The sequence below is a fragment of the Plecotus auritus genome (genome assembly GCF_963455305.1).
Source record: "Plecotus auritus genome assembly, chromosome: 1".
NCBI lineage: Eukaryota > Metazoa > Chordata > Mammalia > Chiroptera > Vespertilionidae > Plecotus > Plecotus auritus.
In genome coordinates, this window is record NC_137770.1 from 114,074,041 (window position 1) to 114,100,006 (window position 25,966).

The following is a 25,966-nucleotide window of genomic DNA, read 5'->3' on the forward strand; positions in this document are numbered from 1 at the left end:
TTCCCCCACAATGAAGGAAGCCAAGCTTTCCACCTGCCCTTGCTGGCCTAGGCCTCCACTCAAGGCTACAAATTTCAATGATAGAAGATACATAAACCCAAACAGAAATGGCGGCAGCTACCGAGCTAGAAAGAGGAGGCAGCTAGGGTTGCCCCCGGCGATGGAGGAAGCCAAGCTTTCCGCACACCCTGGCCGGCCTAGGCCTCGCTTAAGGCTACAAAGTTTCAATTATAGAAGATACATAAATCCCAATAGAAATGGCTGCCGCCACAGAGCAAGCAGAAGGCTTGGCTCTGCTCCAGGATACAAAGTTTCAATTGTAGAAGATAAATAAACCCCAGATACCAGGGCCTCCGCCTGGGTTGCCGGGGAGCATGGCCGGCCTGCAAACCACCACAGGCCTCTCACCCAGGCAGCCCCACACCCCAAGGGAACTCCCACCCTGATCTGGGACACTGATTGCCCACAAATGCCCAGACGTAAATTTGCTTTGCCTTTTAAATGAAGATACCTACTTGAATTACTTAAATAAATTAGCTTATTAAATTATAATCAAGGTTTTCAGCTAAATGAAAAGCCTATATTTTTATAAACAATTCTAATGAAGACCAAAAACAGCTAGTGAGATTTTTGTTTGTCTGCAATATAAATTTGACTGTCTTAAAAGAACAGATTAGACAGCTGCCATGTTGGCCGCATGGCTTGCTGCTCCCATGGGGGCCGCCATCTTGAAATAACAAAGGCCAAACCCCATTCCTTTGAATAAGCCAATGTCTTTGTAAGCAATTTAAATAAGTCTTCTAAGAAAGTTACTGAAGCCTTCCCATGATCTCTCTGTATATGCAAATAAGCCTAAGAGGATACTTTAAAAATATAATTGTAATTTTAATAAAAAGGAGAAATTTTAAAATTTTGAATTCTCTTCCACTAATATTTACAGTGTAAACTAAGATTGTTGTTAAAATGTTAAATCTAACAGTAAATTAGTAGTCAACCTTACTGTAAAAGTGCTTATAATATAGCTAGCTACTCGCTGTAGGCTTAAGTTCCAAGTTGGAGCCCTGTAGGCTGTTTGTTGTAAAGTAAGACAAAGTTTTTAAATAAAACTCTCTGTAGCCTGAAAGTTATTCTGGAAGGAAATAAAGAGGTTTCCTTCAAATGTCGTAAGGATTGTAATTGAAAGTCAATATATTTGGCCTCTTAAACTGAGGTAAATAATTTGTGTTTTTGCCTCCCTGATAAAGTTTATGTAAAGTTACTCTAAGACTAATTGCAGAAGTTTAATTGATGTCATTTGCTGTCCATAACCTAGGACAAATAAAGTTAAAGTTAATAAATAAATTAGCCTTATTTCAGACTAACTTAAATTGGCTAATTGAAATAAATGAATATTCAAGAGAACTTAATTTATACTGGACAAAAAACTGTTCCTGAAATATTAACTAAAATTTTTATTGATGGTTCATCTCATAATAAAATTGCTAAACATGCTATGAGTCCAACGCAGTCATATTTCTGTGCAAAAATTAAAAATAAAAGGTTATCAAGACTGCATTAAAAAATTTTTACAAAAGCCTCATAATAATACAATAAAAAAGGAGATTAGTAGAATAATATCCTGAAAGAAATATCCTGTAAGTAAATTACATCAAGAAAATTTTTACTTTAAAAGTTATTTTTCATTTATAATGCTGATATTAAGACACCCATAAAATCTTATGGTGTCAAAATAAGCCAAAGGAAAATCATTTGGACAAAAATCAAAAGGATCCCAAGTCTAATTTATAGAAAAGATTTCTTTATTAACCTTTGGTCGAGAATATGTTTATATTTCCAGAAAACTCCTCCAAGCCCCATATGGATTCCTGCAACAACAGATCCCAGAGAGGACCTAATAGAACTGTTCAAGCCACAGAAATAGCAGTGGCCCACAAGAACAGAGGTGAAATAGTCCAGAAATAAATATGGTGAAGATGCCTTGCCATGCTAGCAGTCAGCAGCTGTGCGTCGCTGCAGGTTGCCCAGGACCAAGGGCAAAGAAGGTCGGTGTGTACGCACTTCCAGACCATGTGTGCACACCCTTCTGCATAAGTCAAAATGTTTGATGTTTTGTGTTCTACAAGGACCCCTGACTTGGGGGGGTTGCCTTATTTCTAACACAGGGAATGGTATGAGCTGCCACATTAAAAGAGATGTTATACCTCAGGCATTAACCATTTTTACAGATGGATCCAGTTCTAGAAAGGCTGGATCTACTGCAGCAGGGGAGCAAAGGTCCTTCAAACCCCTTATATTTCAGTAGAAATACAAGCTCTTATTTATGCCTTAACAGATTTTGCTACGGAGCCCATCAACCTATAGTGATAGTGCTTATGTGGTAAGTATGGCCAAAATTATTCAAACAGCTACTATAGGGCACACTAATTTGGAGGAACTTTTCATTTAATTTTCAGCCTTTAAAATGTTATTTGAGAATGACAACTTCTATGTTTTACTGGAAGTAATGTCCTCAGTGTATTATCCGCCTCCCTGTGCCAACTTTAGGGGTAAATCCCTGAGGACTTAAACCTAATCAAATCTGGCAAAATGGATGTCACTCAATAGTGGAAAGAACCAATCGTACTCTTAAAATCAATTTCTAAAACAAAAAGGGGGGGACGGATGTATGCGTCACCTCAAAACAAACTCAGTCATGCTCTTTATACTTTAAATTTTTTGAGTTGTGATGCAGAGGATCGTACAGCAGCTGAAAGCCATCAGGCCTCCTGTACAATAGCCTCCACTGAGTTAGCTAGGTGGAAGGAAGCATAAACCAGACAAGAGTTTTATCAGATTCAGCAATAATGTGGAGAAGAGGTTGTGTTTGTATCTTTTCAGAAGGAGCAGCACAGCCAATTTAGGTGCCAGAGCGTTATGTCCGTCACCACAGTGGACCCAGACAAGCTCCTTGTCCCTTCACTCAAAAGGACTGAGAGTTGCCCCGATGACAGCAAAGCGGAAGAAGAAAACTAAAAGCTACGCAAGGGACCGAGGTGCCAACAAGGAGTCAGCTGAAGAAGTTAACAACTGAAGCGCAGCAGATAGTGGAAAGCAAGAAGTGGAAGCTACTTCTTCAACCATGTTCCTGCCTATGCTAGCATCTGTTAGCTGCCAGTCTTCTGCACAGTCTTGCGCAGCCAAGTCTGAGGACTCTGAGTAAATATAAACCAGCAGCAAAAGAAACTTTCTTTCATTTAGTAGCAAAAAATGTTAACATGTCTATAGTTTTGATTTCTCTCTTATTGTTGTTTTGCATTAGCATTGTTTTGTTATTATTTAATAGCCAGAGTTTTGCTCTTGACATTCAAGTTTTAAAATGATAACATGTATGTAGTTTGGTTTTGCATTGGCATTGTTTGCAATTGTTTTAATATTAGAGCTTTATTCTTAATGTTTAAATTTTACTTTTATTATAGTAGCTTAAAAATAAAAAAAGGATGAGATATAGAGGGCGCCTGGGAAAGCACATGGGCATTTCTTTAAATAATTGTCAGCTGAGTCCGAGGCGACAGGCAGAGCCCAGTCTTGGATACACATTCCCCAAGAAGGTGGAAGTGTTATCAGTACTGACTTTTACCTTTGCCCAGGTGTCGGGTTGTGTGACTTTGATATGTAAATCCAGTCAAGCACCAGGAATGCTCGGGCCTACTCAAGAATGCAAATAACCTCCTTTGACCCTAAGTTCTGGTGAAACCCCCTGGTATTTGGGGGTATAAAATAAACACGCTGTCTCGGCTCTGGGTCGACTGTCTCTCCAGGAGAAGAGGGCAGCGGTCCACCTGGGTTCCAGCTTTGTTTCTATCTCTGTGTCTTGTTTCTTTCTTTCTTTTATTTCTCAATCCCTAGCCGCCTCCACTCTGAACCGGTTCATCTCTCTTTCCGTGCTGGACGCGGAAAAGGGAGATCCCCGTCATATCTGGCCCCCCGCCGCAGTCTAGCCTTTAGTTCCAGAAAACCCAAGCATCACAGTGCAGGACCATCAGCCCACGCTAGATAACTGCTCCTCAGCATGGTTGTGGGCCAGCTTAAGGCTGATGAAGACCCCATCATGGGGTTCCATCAAATGTTCTTATTGAAGAATATTAACGATGTTTGAGTTTGCACCAATGACACGTTCAGGCTTGCCCTGCACAACTTCGGTTGACTCCTAGCCAGGCACTCATGCTGTTTCCTCCTCCCTCCTCTTCCAGATACTATTCATACTCCTCCAGATGCTCCGAATAGCATACACAAATGAGCAGGACCAAGGTGGGAGAGGGCACAGGGCACTGCTGCTACCTAGGTATTGTGCATGATGTTTGGACGCTAGACTAGTTACATCTGACAGAAGTTTGTGTTGAGCCAGTGCGTGCCTTGGAAAGACTTACATAATACAAAAGGTTGCCTTTTTTTTTTTTTAATCTAATGACAAGTTGCTCTAGTAACTCAAAGAAGTGAAGGAGAAAGCAGCTGCCTCACTGTCCAGATATTGATTTGTTCAGATGCCTCATGATACAATAAAACCACAAAAATTTTCTTAACAACAGCAACAAAAAAAAAAAACATAGGCAGTAAAATCTCAGATATCTCATGTAGCAGAATTTTCACTGATACTTCTTATAGGGCAAGAGAAACAAAGAAAAAAGAAACAAATAGGACCATATCACACTAAAAAGCATATACACAATAAAAGAAAGTAACATCAAAATGAAAAGAGAACCCACTGCTGGGCCACACAACCAACCAGCCCGAGGGTCCACCCCTCCCAATGCCTTGCCAATATTACTTCTGATAAGGGGTTAATTTCCAAAATATATAAAGAACTCATACAACTCAACAAAAGAAAGACAAACAAAAAGAGGACATACAGATGGTCAATAGACATATGAAAAATGCTCAAGGTCACTAATCATTCGAGAGATGCAAATTAAAACGACAATGAGGTACCACCTCACACCTGCCAGATTGGCTACCATCAATAAAGCAACAAACAAGTGCTGGCATAGATGTGGAGAAAAGACAACCCTAGCACACTGCTGGTGGGAACGCAGATTGATGCAGCCACTATGAAAAACAGTATGGAGTTTCCTCAAAAAATTTAAAATGGAACTGCCTTTTGACCCAGTGATTCCACTTCCAGGAATATATCTTAAGAATCCTGAAACACCAATCAGAAAGAACATAGAAGAAGGGGCAAGATGGCTGCAGTCTAATAGTATTTTACAGCTAAAATACTGCACGCTCAGCTTGAAAAAATAAGAGTATAGCTGACTGGACATATTTTGCCTAAGGGGCACTGAAGAAACAACATAGAGACTGGTAAGAAATGGGGAGTTGTGGAAAGGTGGAGCCCCCCTGGAGCTAGTGCTCAGCTGAGAGGCCCAAGTGATACTGGCTGCAAAGCTCCCTCCCCTTGGGAGTATGGACTCCCATCCCCATACAGGGATCCCAAACCCAGAGCAGCAGAGACTGGAAGGAGAGCCTGCATAGCATCGGGCAGAGAGATCCAGGGGAACTCTGTCTGACTAATAGGCTGGGTCTTCACCTTCTCAGTCAATGAGCACACCTATTGTTGGCAGCCCTAGAGGAAGTCATTCACCCTGGGCTCTGTGATGTTTGGCTCCAAAAAAAGGGGGTGGGGGAGTGGCTGAGGATTACACCCAGCAGTGACTCTGAGTGGCCCTCTGTTTTCCTGAACGGCTTTGTGTAGAGCCCAGACAGTGAATAAACTGTGTGGCATGAGGAAGGGGGAGAAGATTCTCCCACCTCCAGTGAGGTCTCTCCCCCCACCTATGAAGCCACATGGACTGCTCCATGCTGTGGTGTTGGTGGCAGTGCAGATCGTGGATTTTTGACCCACACTGCAGAGAACTTGGAGCACAAGCAGAGCTGGAAATCTCAGCCCCAGCTTACTGAGACCAGATGTGCAGAGAGATCTGAGTTCTGCATGGGGCTGACTTTAAAACCCCTTCTGATTGAACTGGGCCCCTGGTGATTCCCCAAGACCCTATCCTAACCAACTTACAGGCACACCAACCTGCTTCCAGTGGCTTTTCCATACAAATGGCCTGTCTTAGCTCATGCTGTAGACTTTCAAAATCTCTCAAAGGTTCATATACCCCAAACAAGCATCATCTGGCTTTGGGGTGTCCCATACTTTTTGCTAAGCAGACCCAAGCCCAGCACTAGTGGCAGCAGGCCTCAGTTCACAGCTTAGCTTCCCAAAGGAACATCCAAGCCCAGCACAAGCGGCAACCATCTGCAGATCACTTTGTTGCTCATACCAAGTTGCATGAGGCAGGGTACAGGCAGCAGCTGACCTTGGCCAGGACCAAGCCCCTCCTAAGAGGCCCAGAACCCATAAACCTGGTGGCCAGCTTCGGAGAACACCACAATACCCAACACCTCCACAAACAACACACCCAAAGGGCAGACTCAGCAAGCACCAGAGTCCTGCTACAGCAAAATCTTCTTCCATGGTGTCAGCTCCTGCACAATAGCTACTCCACTGTAGTCACTGCTGAGCCACACAACCAATCAGCCTGAGGGTCCACCCCTCCCAATGACTTGCCAACAGCAATCAGGCTCAACTATGACAGGTGATTACACATAACCTACCCAGGAACACACCTGAAGCATCTGCTTCAGGTGACTAGAAAGATTGTGCCAATGGATCCCACAGGACACCTACTACATCAAGCCACTTTACCAAGACTAGGAGTCATAGCACCCCTATCTAATTCATAAAAGCAAACACAGGAAGGCAGCCAAAATGAGGAGACAGACACATGTCCAAAATGAAAAACAGAACAAAACTCCAGAAAAAAAAAATAAAACAAAATGGAGACAAGTAATCTACCTAATGCAGTTCAAAACACTGGTTATAAGGATGCTCAATGATCTCAGAGAGAACTTCAACAAAAAGATGGGCAACATATAAAGGGATATAGAAAAATAAAAGAGAACTAGTCAGAAATGAAGAATACATTAGAGGGAATCAACAGTAGATTATATGAAGCAGATGACAGAATCAGCCACTTGGAAGACAAAGTAGTAGAAAACACCTAATCAGGACGGCAAAAAGAAAAAAATCAAAATAATGATCATAGTTTAAGAGGCCCCTAGGACAACATCAAGTGTACCACCATTCACATCATAGGGATACCAGAAAGAGAAGAGAGAGAGAACAAAAAATTTAAAATCAATTGGAAGAAATAATGACAAATACTTCCCTAACCTGGTGAAAGAAATAGACATATAAGCCCAGAAAGCACAGAGGTTCTCAAACAAGATGAACCAAAAGAAACATACACCATGACACAGCATAACTGAAACAGCGAATGTTAAAGACAAAGAGGAAATCTTAAAAGCAGCAGGAGAAAGGCAGTTACTTACAAAGGAGCTCTCATAAGACTTCTAGCTGATTTCTCAACAGAAATATTTCAGGCCAGACATGACTGGCACAAAATATTTAAAGTGATGAAAAGCAAAGACTTACAACCAAACTTAGTCTACCCACCAAGGCCACTTTCAAGGAGAAATAAAGAGCTTCCCAGACAAAAGAAAGCTAAAAGAGTTCATCGCCACCAAACCAGTATTATAAGAAATGTTAAAGGACTTCCTTAAAAGGAAGAAAAATAAGAGGTAAAAAATATGAACAATAAAATAACAATGACAACATATCTATTAACAATTATTTTAAATGTAAATGAATTAAATGCTCAAATCAAAGACATACAATGGCTAAATGGAGAGAAAAGAAAGAGCCTTACATATGCTGCATAGAAGACACCCACTTTAGATCAAAAGACACATACAGACTGAAAGTAAGGGATGGAGAAAGATATTTCATGCAAGTGAAAATAATAATTTTTAAAAAGCTAGGGAAGCAATACTCAGATCAAAGTAGACTTTAAAACAAAGGCTATAACAAGAGACAAAGAAGGACCCAGCAATTCTATCTCTGGGTATTTATTTAAAACAGTAACTCGAAAAAGACATACGCATCCCGATGTTCACTGCAATGTTTTTTACAATAGCCAAGATGTAGAAACAACTTAAGTGCCATCCATAGATGAATAGATAAAGAAGTGGTACATACAATGGAATATGACTCAGCCATCAAAAAATAATGAAATCTTGACATCTGCAACATGGATGGACCCAAAGGGTATCATGCTAAATGAAATAACAGGGAAAGACAAATACCACATGATTTCACTTATATGTGGAATCTAAAAGAACATAGTAAACAAACAAACAAAACAGACACAAACTCATAGATATAGAGAACATTTTGATGATTCCCAGATGGTAGGGGGCTTAAGAGGATGGGTGAAAAGTGGGAAGGAATTAAGAGGTACAAATTGGTAGTTACAAAATAGTCACAGTGATATGAAGTACAGCAAAGGGAATACAGCAAAAAAAATTGTAATAACTATGTATGATGTCAGATGGGTACTAGATTTATCAAGGTGATCACTTCGTAAGTTATATAAGTGTAATCACTACATTGCATACCTGAAACTAATATTGTATGTCAACTGTAACTGAAAAATAAAAAAAAAATTATTTGAAAAGAGAAAAAACAATGTTTGTGGTATGTTAGAAGAAAAACACACATGTATCATCACATACAGTCATTTAAAAACCCCACCAAAATAATAATGTTTAATCTCTGGGTGGTGAAATTATAGTAATGTAGGGCTATTTTTAAATACTTTTTAATGTCTTCTTTAAAAAGTAAATAATTTGAATTTTTGGAAACATTAGCTGTGCTATCAACTTTGGAAAAATTATCCCAGTTGTACTGTGTTGGACTGGCATTATACAGAAATTAACAGCCATATCAGTCTAGAAACGTTCAACATAATTTTTTCCATTTGTACAGGGACAACACACTGTTTTAATATGTAAGGTCTTAATCTACATTGGTTTGATTATGGAAATTAATAAAGTATTCTCTAAATTATGAAAAAAAGTAAATATATCACCTGCATAATTAGTAATGTTTAAAATTATGTCTCACATTGAGACCTTGTTATTCTCTCACAATAAATTCCAATGCCTGTCCTTAACCATCTATACTAATAAAAGAGTAATATGCTAATTAGACTGGGAGACCTTCTGGGAGACCTTCCAGACAAAGCCAAGTGGCAGGGCTGAGGCAGAGGTGGTTAGGGGCAAGCAGGCCGACAGGCGGGGAGGCAGTTGGGGGCGAGCAGGCTGGCGGTGGGGAGAGCACTTGGGGGTGAGCAGGCCAGCAGGGAGGGCAGTTGGGGCTATCAGGCCAGCAGGTGGGGGCAGTTGGGGGCGAGCAGGCCAGCGGGGGGGGGGCAGTTGGGGTGAGCAGGCTGGCGGGGGGGGGGGCCAGCAGGCCAGTGGGGGGGCTGTTGGGGGCAAGCAGGCCGGCAGGGGGCACAGTGGGGGTGAGCATGCTGGCAGGGAGGGCAAGTGGGGGCAGTTGGGGGCGATCAGGCCATCAGACAGAGTGGTTAGGACCAATTAGGCAGGCAGGCAGGTGAGCAATTAGGAGCCTGCAGTCCCGGGTTGTGAGAGGAATGTCCAACTGCCAGTTTAGGCCCGACCACAGGGATTGGGCCTAAACCGGCAGTTGGACAACCCCCGAGGGGTCCCATATTGGAGAGGGTGCAGGCTGGGTTGAGGGACACCCCCCCCTGCACAAATTTTGTGCACTGGGCCACTAGTCAACATAAAATAGTCATCTGTTCAATCCCAAATATCAGGCACCTCTGCCAAACTGCTCTATTTATCACTTTTCTTGGATCTATCTGGCTTTGATACATCTTTAGATGTTTTCTGAGTATCTAACACAATTCTGATTCTTTCAATATACACCATCTTTTCCCCCCAGAAATTTTACTTTTCAAGGAAACAAGTAAAAAAAAAAATCCTACTTCTGCCATTATTATCAACATCACTGTCATTATTATTGCCATTATTCTTTTTTTTTTTTCTAAATGCACAATGGGGAATGGACTAAGAATATTAAAATACAAACTCCCATTCAGAAAGGGAGGGGTAGTAAATACATAGCAGTCTCTGGTGCATGGCACTGGAGCAGTCCTTTTTTTGGCCTGGATTTTGTTCTCTGTGAGGAACTCCCTAATCCATTGCATCCTATAGTCCTTTGCTCTTGACCAACTGGGAGGTTATTTTCTGTTCATTAGCCTTCAGGCCACACTATTGCTGAACACTGGAAATATGCCCTCTCTGGGCCATATAGCTTTGAAACTACCTTGCTATTCTGCAAGTTTTTTTTTTTTCTCATACTTCATTGTTTTTTAATCTTTATTGTTCAGATTATTACAGATGTTCCTCTCCCCCCCCTCTATAGCTCCCCTCCATCCAGTTCCCACCCCACCCCATGCCCTCGTCCCCCACCACTGTCCTCCCATAGATATAAGATTTTTGTCCAGTCTCTTCCCTCACCCCCCACACCTCCTTCCCCTGAGAATTGTCAGTCCACTCCCTTTCTATGCCCCTGATTCTATTATATTCACCAGTTTATTCTATTCATCAGATTTTTTATTCATTTGATTTTTAGATTCACTTGTTGATAGATATGTATTTGTTGTCACTTTGTTGTTCATAATTTTTTATCTTTACCTTTTTCTTCTTCTTCCTCTTCTTAAAGAATACCCTTCAGCATTTCATATAATCATGGTTTGATGGTGATGAACTCCTTTAGCTTTTTCTTGTCTGTGAAGCTCTTTATCTGCCCTTCAATTCTGAATGATAGCTTTGCTGGGTAATCTTGGTTGTAGGTTCTTGCTATTCATCACTTTGAATATTTCTTGCCACTCCCTTCTGGCCTGCATAGTTCTGTTGAGAAATCAGCTGACAATCGTATGGGTACGCCCTTGTAGGTAACTGTTTTTCTCTTGCTGCTTTTAAAATTCTCTTTGTCTTTTGCCCTTGGCATTTTAATTATGATGTGTCTTGGTGTGTTCCTCTTTGGATTCATTTTGTTTGGGGTTCTCTGCACTTCCTGGACTTGTAAGTCTATTTCTTTCACCAGGTAAGGGAAGTTTTCTGTCATTATTTCTTCAAATAGGCTTTCAATATCTTGCTCTCTCTCTTCTTCTGGCACCCCCATAATTCGGATGTTGGTACACTTGAAGTTATTCCAGAGGCTCCTTACACTATTTTCATATTTTTGGATTCTTTTCTCTTTTTGCTCTTCCATTTGGGTGTTTTTTGCTTCCTTGTATTTCAAATCTTTGTTTTGATTCTTGGCATTCTCTAGTCTACTGTTGAATCTCTGTATATTATTCTTTATTTCAGACAGTGTATGCTTAATTTCTGACTGGTCCTTTTCCATTTTTTTTGCATTCTCACCAAGATCCTTAAAGGCCTCACTAAGTTCCTTGGAGGTTTTTGGAAGATTCTTGAGTAACCTTATAACTGTGGTTTTGAACTCTATATCCAGTAGTTTGCTTTCCTCCAATTTCTTTCATTCGTGACATGTTTCTTTGTTTCTGCATTTTGGCTGCTTCCCTGTGTTGATAGAGTGGCCTTGTGTGGTAGGTGTCCTATGGGGCCCAGTGGCTCTGCCTCCTCAATCACCTGAGGTGGACACTCTTGGTGCACCCCTTTGTGGGCTGTGTGCACAGTCTTGTTGTAGTTAAGCCTTGATTGCTGTTGGTATCACTGGGAGGAATTGACCTCCAGGCCAACTGGCTCTGAGGACCAGCTGTGTCTACAATGGAAGGACTGCCGTGCAGGAGACACCCTTATGGGGCAGGGCTTGCTTCAGTGGGGCTTTGGTGCTCACTGAGTCTGCCCCTTGAGTGTGTCGCTTATGGATGTGAAGAGTTGTAATACAGTATGGTCTCACACTGACCACTGGGAACACTTGTTCTTGGATCTCCAAGGAGGTGCAAAGTCAGCCACTGCTTGAGGCCACCCAGCAGGAGCTACAAAGAGATCTGCAGATTCCTCCTCTTTGTTTGGGGTTTGGAAGTGCCCAGATGAGGCCCAGGTGTGAAGCAAGGCAGGCTGCTGCTGCTGGGCCTTGGGCCTTCTTTTGGAAGCTCTAGGGCTCTCTGACCCAGCAGCAGATCGGAAGGTTTTAAGCAGAGAAAGGACAGGCCATTCATATGTAAAAGCCACTGCACACAGCTTGGGTGGGGTTGTAAATTGGGTGGGGTGAGGTCTCAGGGACTCACCACGGCAGAGCAAACAGCAATGGCTGCCAGTCAGCCCTATACCAGAGAGGTCCCCGCGTCTCCACGTCCGGCACCTCCACGCGGGAACAATGATTGCTGCGAGCACCTCTGAGAGAAAGCCGCCCTCGTGTTCCGACCCGATGCCAGACAGTCCAGTTTCTCCCCGTATGAGTCTGCGTTTCCAGAGTCTCGCCTGGGACTGGAGTTTAGAGTAATCGGGAGCTTGTATCTCCCTCCTGATTGAAAAAAACACAACAGCGCATGGATGCCAGCCCATTCCGTGCCCACCTCTGCACCTCCTACCTGTCTCAATGTGCTTTTTTCTTTCCTTCTAGTTGTAGAACTTCCACTCAGCCAGCTTTCCCGCGGTTCTGGACAATAGTTGTTTTGTCTTTTAGTTGTAGTTTTGATGTGGTTGTGAGAGGCAGCAAGTTCAGGTGTTTACCTATGCCGCCATCTTGGTTCTCTCTATTGTGCAAGTTTTAACACCTCAAAGATTATATTAACAGACAAAGGCCTTTCATGTTAGCTCATGAATTCTTTGGCAGTACAAATACCTCAAAAACTTTGTAGCTACATGTGCCAGTAAATCAAACCCAAAGATCTTTACTAGAATTTGTCTGTAAATATGCTTTCTTTCTCATTCCCTGAAAGACATTTTTAAAGAGGATATTAAATCATTTACTGATTACACATGATGATGGATGATACAGGAGAGGAGACTTTAACAATGCTTACTCTGCAGCAGAAAGGAGTGATCTAATGAATGTACATCTCGAAGTCTTTTGATATCTTATTTCCTGCTGAGACTAAAACCATCTTTGGATAGTGACATCTTATACCCTGTGACCAACTCTACCACAGACCTTGAAATCTACCATAGCCACCCACTACAAAGGTCAAATCTTTGATCTTGTCTGTACCAAAAATTACCAGCCTTTGTAATCTCAATTTCAAACATCCCACTGTTTGATCATGACAGTCTCTCTAACATTCCAATGATTTTTCTACCTCGACCAGGACCTACAAACCACTGACCCTAACCCCTACAAAGTGCCCCTGAGTTCCCTCGTGTTTTCTTTTTTTTTTTTTGTGTGTGTGTGTGTGTGTGTGTGTGTGTGTGTGTTGATTTTGAGAGTACATTTATTAAAGCTGGGGACAGTGAAACAAGGAAGAACCAAGGGTAGAAGAAGCAAGAAAAGAGAGACCAGAAATGTTATTGGAAACAAGTGAGAGCAAAGGCAGGGCTGCTGTCAGCTCACTGGAGAGTCAGAGAAAAGGAGGCCTTGGAGACAGGTTCAGGGGGTTAGCCTGGGCGAAGCTGCTGCTGCCCATTGGTCCTCTGCTTGCAAGTCTCATGAAGTCCCTTGGAGTTTAGGAGATTCATGAGTGTGGGGTAAGAAGTGGGAAAAGGGAAAGGCCTGGATATACTTCCAAGAGGAGAAGGCACCAGTTCCCTCATGTGTTCATCTCCCTCTTTACCTGTATTAGATTCTGTGGTCTCTCTTTAAAAGCACACCCTTATATAAACCCTCAATTCCTTTGTCCCCATAACTTAGTTGTACTTCCCTGGGAAAACTTAATCCCTAGCTAAATGTAGCTCTCTGCCTATTCTATCCTGAACCCAGGCAACTGTTGTTTTTCCTTTAGTTTTTAAAATTACAGTTTACATTCAATATTCTTTTGTATTAGTTTCAGGTGTACAGCACAGTGGTCAGACAATCATACACTTCACAACATTCTCCCCCAACATTTCCAGTACTCACATGGCACCATACACAGTTATTACATTATTGACTATATTCCCTATACTTTACATATCTGTGACTATTTTGTAACTAACAATTTATACTTCTTAATCCCTTCCCCTATTTCATCCAGTCCCCTAAACTGCTTCCCCTCTGTTCTGATTACTATAGCTTTGTAGTATAGTTTGATATCAGGTACTGTGATACCTGCAATTTTGTTGTTTTTTAATCAAGACTGCTGTGGCTATTCGAGGTATTTTGTGGTTGCATATAAATTTTTTGAATCATTTGTCCTAGCTCTGTGAAATATGGCATTGGTATTTTGATAGAAATTGCATTGAATCTATAAATTACTTTGGATAGTATGGACATTTTAATGATGTTAATCTCTTCTATCCATGAGCACAGTATATGCTTCCATTGATTTGTATCTTCTTCAATTTCCTTCTTCAGTTTCTTTTAATTTTCCAAATACAAGTCTTCTTTCACCTTCGTTCAATTTCTTCCTAGGTATGTTTGCTGTTGTTGTTGCAATTGTAAATGGGAGTATTTTCTTAGTTTCCCTTTCTGATAGTTCATTATTAGTGTGTAAAAATGCAAATAAGAGTATTTTCTTAGTTTCCCTTTCTGATAGTTCATTATTAGTGTGTAAAAATGCAAATAATTTCTGAATATTTTGTATTCTGAATTACTGAATTCATTTATCAGTTCTTCTAGTTGTTGGTAGAATCTTTGGGGTTCTCTATATACAATATCATGTTATCTGCAAATAAGGACAGTTTTACTTCTTCCTTTCCAATTTGGATGCCTTTTCTTCTTGTCTGATTACTGTAATTAGAATTTCCAATACTATGTTAAATAAGAAATATAGAAAGTCAACTCCCCTGTCTTGTTCTTGGTATTAAAGGAAGTATTTTTTAGCTCTAGCCAGTTTGGTTAAGTGGATAGAGTGTCAGCCTGTGACTGAATGGTCCCTGGTTCGATTCTGGTCAAGGGCACATGCCTGAGTTGCAGGCTCAATCCCCAGTAAGGGGCATGCAGGAGGTAGCAAATCAATGATTCTCTCACATCATTGATGTTTCTCTCTCTCTCTCCCTCTCCCTTCCTCTCTTAAATCAATAAAAATATTTTTTTAAAGGAAATGTTTTTAGTTTTTCCCCATTGAGTATGATGTTAGCTGTGGGTCTGCCATATATGGCCTTTAATATGTTGAGATATGTTCCCTCTACTCCCACTTTGCTGAGTTTTTATCATAAATGAGTGCTGGATTTTACCAAATTCTTTTTCTGCATCTACTGATCATATAATTTTTATCTTTCATTTTGTTTATGTGGTCTATCACATTATTGATTTGCTGATATTGTACCAATTTTGCATCCCTGGAATAAATCCCACTTGATCATGGTGTATGATATTTTTAATGTATTGCTAAATTCGATTTGCTAATATTCTGTTGAGGAATTTAGCATCTATGTTCATCAGGGATATTGGCCTGTAATTTTATTTTCTTGTAGTGTCTTTATCTGATTTTTGATTTAGGGTAATGCTGACCTCGTAAAATGAGCTTGGAGTCTTCCCTCCTGTGGAATTTTTAGGAATGGTTTAAGAAGGATGGATGTTATTCTTCTTTAAATGCTTGGTAAAATTCACTGTGAAACCATCTGGTCTATAACATTTGTTTGTTGGGATGTGTGATTTGGCTTGTTTTACTGTCTCAGTTTTATTAGTTGTAATCAGTCAGTTCAGATTTTCTGTTTCTTCTTTCAGTTTTGGAAGATTGTATGTTTCTAAAAATCTATCCATATCTTTCAAATCATCCAATTTTGGGCATATAGATGTCTGTAATATATTTTTTATAATCCTTTATATTTCTATGGTGTCACTGTTACTTTTCCTCTTTCATTTCTGATTTGGGTCCTCTCTCTTTTTTATTTTTCATGAGTCTAGTTAAAGGTTTATAAATCTTGTTTATCTTTTCAAAGAACCAGCTCTTGGTTTCATTGGTCTTTCGTATTGTTTTTATAGACTCTGGTTCATTTATCTCTGTTCTAATCATTATTATTTCCTCCTGTCTACTCACTTAGGACTCTGTTGTTCTTTCTAAAGTTTCTTTAGGTGTAAGGTTGGATTGTTTGAGATTTTTCTTGTTTCTTGAGGTAAGAATGTATTACTATGAATTTTCCTCTTAGGACTGCTTTTGTTGTATCCCACAGATTTTGTGTTGTTGTGTTCTCATTTTCACTTATCTCAAGGTATCTTTTGATTTCTTCCTTAATCTCACAGTTAACCCATTCCTTGTTCAGTAACATGTCATTTAGCCTCCTTTTGTTTGTGTGAATTTCAGTTTTTTCCTTGTAATTAATTTCTAGTTTCATACCACTGTTTGGAGAGCATGCTTGATATGATTTCAATCTTCTTAAATTTATTGAGACTTGTTTGCAGCCTATCCTGGGTCTATCCTGAAATACGTTTCATGTGCAGTTAAGAGAATGTATAATCTGCTGCTTTGGAGTAAAATGCTCTGAAAATATCAATTAAATACATGTGAACTAGTGTGTAATTTAGGACACTGTTTCCTTGGTGATTTTCTGTCTGGAAGATCTATTCATTGATGTCAATGGGTGTTAAATATCCCCTACTCCAACTGTATCAGTGTCTATCTCTCCATTTACATCCATCAATATTTGCTTTATGTATTTAGGTGCTACTATGTTGGGTGCATAAATATTTACAAAGGTTATAGCCCAGGGGTGGGCAAACTTTTTGACTCGAGGGCCACAATGGGTTCTTAAACTGGACCGGAGGGCCGGAACAAAAGCATGGATGGAGTGTTTGTGTGAACTAATATAAATTCAAAGTAAAGGAGTGGAGGGGAGAGCAAGAGAACCCTCCGCTCTTTCGGCTCCGCGGGCCGGATAGAACAGCTGAACGGGCCGGATCCGGCCCACGGGCCGTAGTTTGCCCACGGCTGTTATAGCCTCTTGTTGAATTGACCCCTTTATCATTATGTAATATCCTTCTCTGTCTCTTATTATAGCCTTTGTTTTAAAGTCTATTTTGTCTTAAGTATTGCTACCCCAGTTTTTTTTTCTTCATTTCCATTTGCATGAATATCTATTTTCATCCCTTTACTTTTTTCTGAGGTTGGTAGAGATTATACATATGGGTCATGTTTTCTTATCCATTCACCTACTCTATGTCTTTTTATTTGAGTTTTTAATCCATTTACATTTGAAGTGATTATTGATAGGTACACACTTACTGCCACTTTATTCTATACAAGAGGCCTGGTGCACAGATTCATGCACATTGTGGGAGGGGTCCCTCAGCCTGGCCTGCACCCTCTTGCAATCCGGAACCCCTCGAGGGATGTAGCAGTGTTGCTCGCATTCATCCCAGCCCACTGCACCTGCTGCCGCTGCTTGGTAGCGCTGCCGTGGAGTCGGGAGAGGCTCCCGCCGCTGCAAGTGTGCTTGCCAGCCATGAGCCTGGCTTCTGGCTGAGTAGTGCTCCCCGTGGAAATTTACTGACCACCAGCGGGCAGCTCCTATGTGGAGTGTCTGCCCCCTGGTGGTCAGTGTGCATCATAGTGACTGGTCGACCGGTCGTTCGGTCATAATGGTTGCTCAGGCTGTTTTATATATATAGTATAATTTATAATTATGCTCTTTTTTTCCCCCTTTCTTCTTAAAAAACTTCCTTTAACATTTACTACAATACTGGTTTGGTGGTAATGAATTCCTTTAGTGTTTTCTTGTCTGTGAAGCACTTTATTTCCCCTTCAATTTTATTGTCTACTTCATTTTTAAATGATAGCCTTTCTAGGTAGAGTAGTCTTGGTTATAGGTTCTTGTTTTTCATAATTTTGAATATTTCATGCCAATCCTGTCTGGCCTGAAATTTTTCCATTGAGAAATCAGCTGACAATCTTAAGGAAGTTCCCTTATAAATAACTGTCTTTCTCTTCCATTTTTGAAAGTCTCTCTTTGTTTTTAACCTTTGCCATTTTAATTATGATGTGTCTTAGTGTGGGCCTCTTTATATTCATCTTTATTGTGCCTCTCTACTCTTACTGGACTTGTGTGTATTCTTCCTTCACCAGTTAGGGAAGTTTTTGTCATTATTTCTTCAAACAGGTTCTTAATTCATTGCTCTGTCTTTTCTCCTTTTGGTAACCCTATGATGTGGATGTTGTTACAGCTGAGGTTGTCCCAAGAGGTCCCTTAAACTATCCTCATTTTTTAAATTTTTTTCTTTTTGCTGCTCTGCTTGGCTATTTTCTGCTACCTTGTCCACCTAATTGCTGCTTTGATCCTCTGCTTCATCTACCCTGATGTTGATTCCATCCAATTTATTCTTCATTTCAGATATTGTATTTTTTTATTTCTGACTTATTCTTTACTACAGTTTCTATGTCCTTTTTTTTATGCTATCTAAGTTCTCACTGAGTCCATCTATTCTCCCCCTACATTCTTTGAGCATCCTTATAACCATTGTTTTGAATTCTGTCTCTGGTAGATTGCTTGCCTCTAGTTCATTTAGTTCTTTTTCTGGGGATTTCTCCTGTTCTTTCATTTGAGGTCTGTTTCTTTGTGTCTTCATCTTGGCTGCCTCTCTGTATTTTTTCTGTGTATTAGGTACATTTGCTATGTCTCCCAACATTGGTACTGTGGCCTTATGCCACAGGTGTCTTGTAGGTATTGCCATCATTCTTAAAGAAGATGTATTTTAATCCTTTTACAGCTCCATTACTCTGATGATATCCCCTAGGTCAGTGGTCGGCAAACTCATTAGTCAACAGAGCCAAATATCAACAGTACAACGATTGAAATTTCTTTTGAGAGCCAAATTTTTTTAAACTTAAACTTCTTCTAACGCCACTTCTTCAAAATAGACTCGCCCAGGCCGTGGTATTTTGTGGAAGAGCCACACTCAAGGGGCCAGAGAGCCGCATGTGGCTCGCAAGCCGCAGTTTGCCAACCAGTGCCCTAGGTCATGTTCCTTAATTCTGCTCTGTTTTCATTTTTTCTCTGTTTTTTTTTTATAGTCATTGCTTATCCAGTTAACAAAGTTGTTCTGCTTAATTCAATTTATACCCACCAGTTGGAAGACCCAAAAGTTCAGGTGGCAGTAAAATTGGAGATCAGACCACAGTCAAATTATTATAGAAGTGTGGTAATTGGCTATTTTCAGGGCTCTAGAGATCATCTGAGAAGCATGGAATTTAAACATGCAGTTTTGCAGTTTTTTTGTTTTGTGAGACCCTCTGTCACCATACCCTACTCTAACTGTAACAAGAGTCTATTGTTACTATAGGAGCTTGGGGTGCTTAAACTTTACAATATTAGAGTGTGTCCAGGCTTGGGTTATGTGTTTAATCAGTAGTAGCAACAAAAATACAATATATTGGCATTTACCACCCCGTTCTCCCCTTCTCCCCCCCCCCCCCCGAAAATAAAAAACAAATGTATTAATGCAAATAAATTCTCATAGGTTGATTCTACCAAGTTATTAAGGATCGGGGGGAGAAGGAAATGATAATATTCTTAAATAAAGACTTGAGACTGTCCACAGGTATGATCTGGGGAGTGGGGTGGGGTGGAAGATGTACCTACAAATTAAATTTAATGAAGTACTAGATTTTGCCTTTCTGTCTTCCCCTTCTTCCCATGAGCTGTTGGAAAGCAGGAACTATGTATTTTTGCTCTTAGTATACCTCAGAAAAGGATAAAGCATATTCAACAAACATTAATTGAGTGAATAATTCTTAGAGTATACTTGTTTGGTGCAAGTATGCATTTCAAGGTATAAGTTTTCTGCAGAAATCCTAACCTGAATTGAAATTTATGGAATAAAATTCATTAAAATATTTCAAAGCATAATAAATATTCTAAAAAGCTATTGACGTATTCCTTAAATTGTTACTAAAGATAACTTTTCTGCATATGGTCTCCTAGCTGATTCCAAGTTCCCAATGCTATGAGTTCTTTCAGTTAATGATTATTCAGAGCCACAAGACACTTGGTCAGTGGACAGATAACTGAGAACTTAGTAAGACTGGAAACATCCATTTTCTTAACTGTCAAAGAAAAGTTAAAAACAGATTTCCTATTATGTACCATGACTTGCTTACTGACAAAGTTAGCTTTTCTTCTAGTGATTGACAAATAGCTATGGGGAAAAAAATCTGTATACATTCCAATGACACAGTCTCTGTCAAAGTAACCATCCTATATAATAAAAGCCTAATATGCTAAGTGTCAGGTCATCCAGTCGGCCATTCAACCAATCAAAGCATAATATGCTAATGATATGTTAAGGCCGCTTAACTGCTCGCTATGATGTGCACAGACCACCAGAGGGCAGATGCTCAGACCGATAGGTTAGCTTGCTGCTGGGGTCCAGCAGATCGGGACTGAGCAAGATGGGCTGGACACACCCTGGAGCCCTCCCGTGGTCCTTCCCTGGTTGGCCAACCTCCTGTGTCCTTCCCTGTCCCCAATCGTGCATCAGTGGTCTCCCTCGGTCTGACCTCTCGCAATCCGGGCTGAGGGACACCCCGCCCCAAGTGCACAAATTTTTTGCACTGGGCCTCTAGTTCATAATGATAGAAATACAACAGGACTAGAAACAAATCCAGGATGTCAAATGAAGATTCCAGTTTAAAGTATCATATTCCCAAGTCAAATGTGTAGGAACACAAAATATGTATAAGGAGATTTATGAAAAGACGCTTCCTTGAGCCTGGTCAGTGTAACTCAGTGGTTGAGTGTCGACCTGTGAACCAAGGTCACCGTTCAATTCCTGGTCAGGGCACATGCCCAGGTTGTGGGCTCAATCCCCAGTAGGAGGTGTGCAGGAGGCAGCCAATCAATGATTCTATCATCACTGGTGTTTCTCTCTCTCCCTCTCTCTTTCTCTCTGAAATCAATAAAAACATATTTAATAAAAAATTGTCCTTGAAATATTTCATTATAAAAATGTTTTAAACAAAAGCATGAAGACATAGTTAAACCTTGTTTTTGAACATATCAAGTATATTCTTGCCTTAGGGTCTATAGACTGTTCCCTGTCTTGAATTCCCCCCATCTCCCCAAATCACCCCAAAACCAGCTCCTTCTTATACTCCAGATGAAATCTCATCTCTTTGGAGAAGCCTTCTTTACCAACCTAAGGCACTCTATCACATAACCCTGTTTTTTAACCCTCTGCATACCACATCACTTTTCTTGCTAATTTTTAATTATCTGTCTTACTCCTCCATAAAGAAGTTCTGTAAGTCCAAGATCTTCACTACCTTTTTCACCGTTTTATCAATAATACAAGCACAAACTAGGAGCTCAAATATTTGTTATATTTATTAGGCAAAACATTTCCTGAATTATATGTATCAGAAAGAAGTGTGATGTGAAAAGCTCTTTTTAAATGATGAGATAAATTTTAAAGGTTATATATAGCTTCCAAATACTATTTGTATGTATAGAGTAGTTCATATGAGCAAATGATAATTAGTGAAGGTGCCACATTCTAAAGTTGTTTCTAAAGCCATTTAAAAGGTTTCTGACCTTCCTGCGGTACTTCCTACTCTATAAGCGTTTTCTTGTTACTATCACCTCTCATACAGATGAAAAACAATAGCCTAAATAGATGTGCCAGAGTGTAAATTTTACAAGCATGAACAAAGCTTTCTCTTGCAGTCCCTATAAAACGTAAGACACCTATGAGCAAAATTAATACTAGCCAATTGGTTTTTCACATAGGGTAGAATAAATAAAGGTAATTTTTATAACATGGAACATGATTAAGTACTCAAATAACTTTACCCTGAACATTAAAAAGTACTGATTTAAACTTGTTTTAGATGAAGCCTCCTGGGTCAGAGCAAGTGACCTACCCAAGTAAGAATCCGGTATGACCTTGGTACAAAGGTGTAGTTAGTAACTGTTTCAATAGCATTCAATATTTAATCATGTACCAAACACTACTAATCATCCTCCATAGACCATCGTGGGTCTAGCACTAATATACTTACATTTTAAAGCTATGCCACTCCATAAAAACAAAGAGATCTAAGGTGTTCATCCTTTCCCTTGTCCAAAATTATCTTTCATGCCACAAGCACTAATATTCTGGAATATGATGAGGAACTTTGTTTCCATTAGACAACCTTGAGGATTTTAGGAATGGTTATTTCCCCTTTTATTGTGTGGCTTTCCACAGTAACTTTCTTAGACTCCACTGTCCAAAATAACGTAGACTTAGTCAATGTAGTGTGGAGCCTACATATATCAGGAACATACTATTTCCACATCACATCTCACTGAACCAACTCCCAAATGAACTAGGACAGTGGTCGGCAAACTCATTAGTCAACAGAGCCAAATATCAACAGTACAATGATTGAAATTTCTTTTGAGAGCCAAATTTTTTAAACTTAAACTTCTTCTAACGCCACTTCTTCAACATAGACTCGCCCAGGCCGTGGTATTTTGTGGGAGAGCCACACTCAAGGGGCCAAAGAGCCGCATGTGGCTCGCGAGTCGCAGTTTGCCAACCACGGAACTAGGATATCAAGGTATTAAAAGATGCAGTTTAAAGATCTTGCCAAAGCAATTAAGTTTTAATACTTAACCACAATCACCATTACCACCTGATAGTGAGGAGCCAGTACACAAAGTTAAAAAGCTTCCCAAGGCAACCTAAATAAGGTTTTAATATGCCCTTTGCAGGGAATATTTGTTTTTCCAATTATTCACTAAAGCCTTAAAAGGAGGGAGGGAGCCAGTATATAAGGATACACTTACTAAAACTGAAGAATACATTACAAATTGCTAGGGAGAACCAGTTAACATCTGTTTTATGTACTCCCTCATAATGGCCTAATTTTTTTTTAAATGACAAGTTAAATAGTGCATTTTAAATACTGGTATAGGTTCTATACAAAATTAAAATCAGTATGTTTTAGAGAAAGTGACTCTAACATAACCTAATAAGATCCTTTCCCTTTCCAAATCTTTTGAAATCACACTTTGCTCTAACACTAAGGGCTCTAAGTATAGAACAACTTGAGTTTGAACGCAGGCTCTGTTACCCCTTGATGCCCTCAGTAACCCTTAATGCCCTCATCTATAAAATAAGCATAATAATATTCCTGCCAGATTGAATTGATGTGCGAACACCCCATGTAAAGTGCTTATCACAGTGCCTTGGTATAATAAGCACTCAAATGTTAGCTATCATTACCATCATCAAATTCCAATGTCTGTCCCTAAACTAAACATTTGGTGGGAGACAGATCTAATAATACTGTTTTCTCATAAGTTAGGTTGCACTAATCTGCTCTATGCCACAATATTTTTCTCTGCATGTCTGCTTAGCTTTCTTATCACAGCTCACAAAAGCTTCACTATCCTTGCTAACCTAGATAAAGGGTATTTTTACTACATAGTATAACTTTAGGCCTGGAATAACCCACTAAGAAATGCACAACTGAAGTTCAACTTTTTCACTGAAGAAAGTACCAAAAGTACATATGCTAACATAATTTCCAAAGATTCATAAGCAATCACTTAGAATTAACTGATATTTAAGAGTAAATAAAAATCTAATTATTTATTTTTTAAAAATGGCTTCTGTATTTCCAATATTTTATTACATTAACAACAATTCCAGTCCCTGAGCTTAAATAGCCTAGAATTCATCTGACAGATGATTCTTCAAAATTAAATAGTCATGCCCATAAAAATCACAAGAAACTAATGGTTACAAAGTGAAGTCTCTCCCTAAGTATCTTATTAATAATAGAGTGTTTATTATTTGGGGATCTTTGAAAAACCTTTTAAAAAGGCTTGTAACTCAAACTAATGTATGAAAAACACTAATTATAAAAGAAGAAATCATGAATGTAGTGATGGGAAAAGGGGAGTGGTGTGGATGGAGGTGGGTAAAGGGGACATCTGTAATAAGTGTCAACAACAAAAAATCATGAAAACCCCAATGTCACGTGAGAGATTTTGAATAGGTACTATCAGTCAGGACTCTTTCCATCACACCATAAATACCCAAAAAGACTATGACATTGCACGTGTATGTATAGGCGCCTTATTATATATGCTACACTAGTGGGGATATAAAAAGTTTCCTCCTTGAGAGGGGAGGGGAAGATGGGAATTGTAAGAAGAAAATAATTTTTTCAAAAATAGGTATGTGTGTGGCAAGGAGAATTTGAATGGGGACATACAAAAGTATAGGAAGCGAGAATGTTCCAGGAGTGTCCTGGGACTGTGAAAAGAGAAGTCTGTCCAGGGCAGCAAGTGTTTAAGAATATGGCCAGTTATGAGGAAGGAAAGGTGACTGAGGACATCAGCTGCAATACCAAGAGATTGAACCGTACTTTACTACTAATATTTTTAGGGGTTTTGTTTGTTTTTTAAATAAAGTGATGTGAGGGAAGAATGCTTAATAAGATTTATCCGGGTGCAAGGACCAGAGGATTAGAGGATAGAGAGGCTGATTGTATCAACACAGGTTATTACAAAAGTCCCTGGTGAGATAAGAACTTGAACTAAGATGAAGTGGCTATAAACACTCCTTTCTTTGGATGTGTTTTTAAAAAAACTCATAAGCCACCATTTATTGAAAGTGAGCTCATCGATTTTTAAATCTTGTGACATCCGAGTCATATTTAACCAAGGTTTATAATCTCAGGCTCCCCACACCCATGACCCAAACAGTTTTATTTTCTTGATCAAAGGATTATTTGACTTATCAAGTCTAAGCCATTCAGTTTTGGGGCTGCTAACCAGCCAACCAGTTCTCCATTCACAAAGAGCTCTAAGTCAAAGTCCTCACTGAGTTGGCAGCGTCCCCGCATATGTGCACCGTTTGCTCACAAGCCTCAGCACTGGAGCTGCAGGCCGACAACGAAAGCGGAGCCTGGCCCTTTGGGGAATAAATACCCTCTTTCCAGCCTGAGGTCCGTAACGAATCTGCATGCAAAGCTCTCTGTCCAGCAGGCTGCTCCAGGGGAAGAACCTGAGACTGGGCCAAGCCCCTCCGCGTGAAGCCCCCAGCCCAGAGGCAGTCAAGCACTGAGGCCCGAACACGGAGGCCGCCAGAAGCCCCTAAGGGTTTCCCTTCCTCCGCCCTCCAGGCACAAGGCCTGGGAGGGATCTCACAAAGCCGTCCCTCTGTCGTAGGCCCCGTCACCCCCGACCCCAAGTCGCTGCTGCAGTCCCCACCAGACCCCTCAGACGCCTCAACCGAGGCCTCACCGCCGGCACCCCCACCCTTCTCCGCCCACCAGCTTCGCTCACCCAGAAGATAAGGTTGAGAAACACCAGCACAGTCTTGGAGGAGGTGATGCCGCACTGACCCATGGTGCCCACAGTCGCTGGGGCCCTGCTAGGGGAGCCGGATGCGCCCACCCAGCAAGGCCACAATGGCGAGGGCGCCTCCCGGCTGGGATCTGCACAGGCTTGCTAGCGGCTCCCCCCAGCCCCTGGCGTCCTTGCACAGCCCGGGCCCCAGCAAGCACCTGGCTCCTCTGCGCAGCCGCTCCAGTGGGGAAGGGGCGGGGGGGGGGAGGGGGGAGGCACGCTGCTCCCTAGCAACCGAGTTGCACCGGGACTGGAAGCTTAGGCCAATCACTCCCTCAGCAGGCTACAGCGAGGCCATGCCTCTTAAAGGAGCCAAAGACTCAGCTACTTTTGGCCTCTGGCCACCCTTGGATGCAGATGGCTCATTAGGAAAGTCCTATTGGAAGAAACTCACTCCTCATAGAGCCACATTAATTATGCCAGCCCACAGTAGATAGTCTTTTTACCTAGCCCATTTCCCCTGTCAACCCTCCGCCCATGGTTATTGGCATCAGTTCACCACCAACAGGAATCCCCAATTTGGGGTGCAGTGAAAAAGTGGGCTTTATTCAATGCCAACAGCTATCATGATACAGCACAGTTGTGGAACAGCATGACTATGGAGCAACTCAATAATGTTACAGTTCAATTA

General features: G+C 40.7%; 1 protein-coding gene across 1 annotated transcript in view; it reads right to left on the minus strand.

Moving 5' to 3' along the window:
* The window catches only part of TSPAN3 (tetraspanin 3), a 68,985-nt gene extending 43,345 nt beyond the window's left edge, over positions 1 to 25,640 (minus strand). Inside the window, exon 1 of the mRNA XM_080666005.1 lies at positions 25,273 to 25,640. Within this exon, the coding sequence (XP_080522131.1) occupies positions 25,273 to 25,335 (63 nt within the window). The 5' untranslated portion in view covers positions 25,336 to 25,640. The remainder of the gene's footprint in view (positions 1 to 25,272) is intronic.
* Between the last annotated feature and the right edge of the window lie 326 nt (positions 25,641 to 25,966).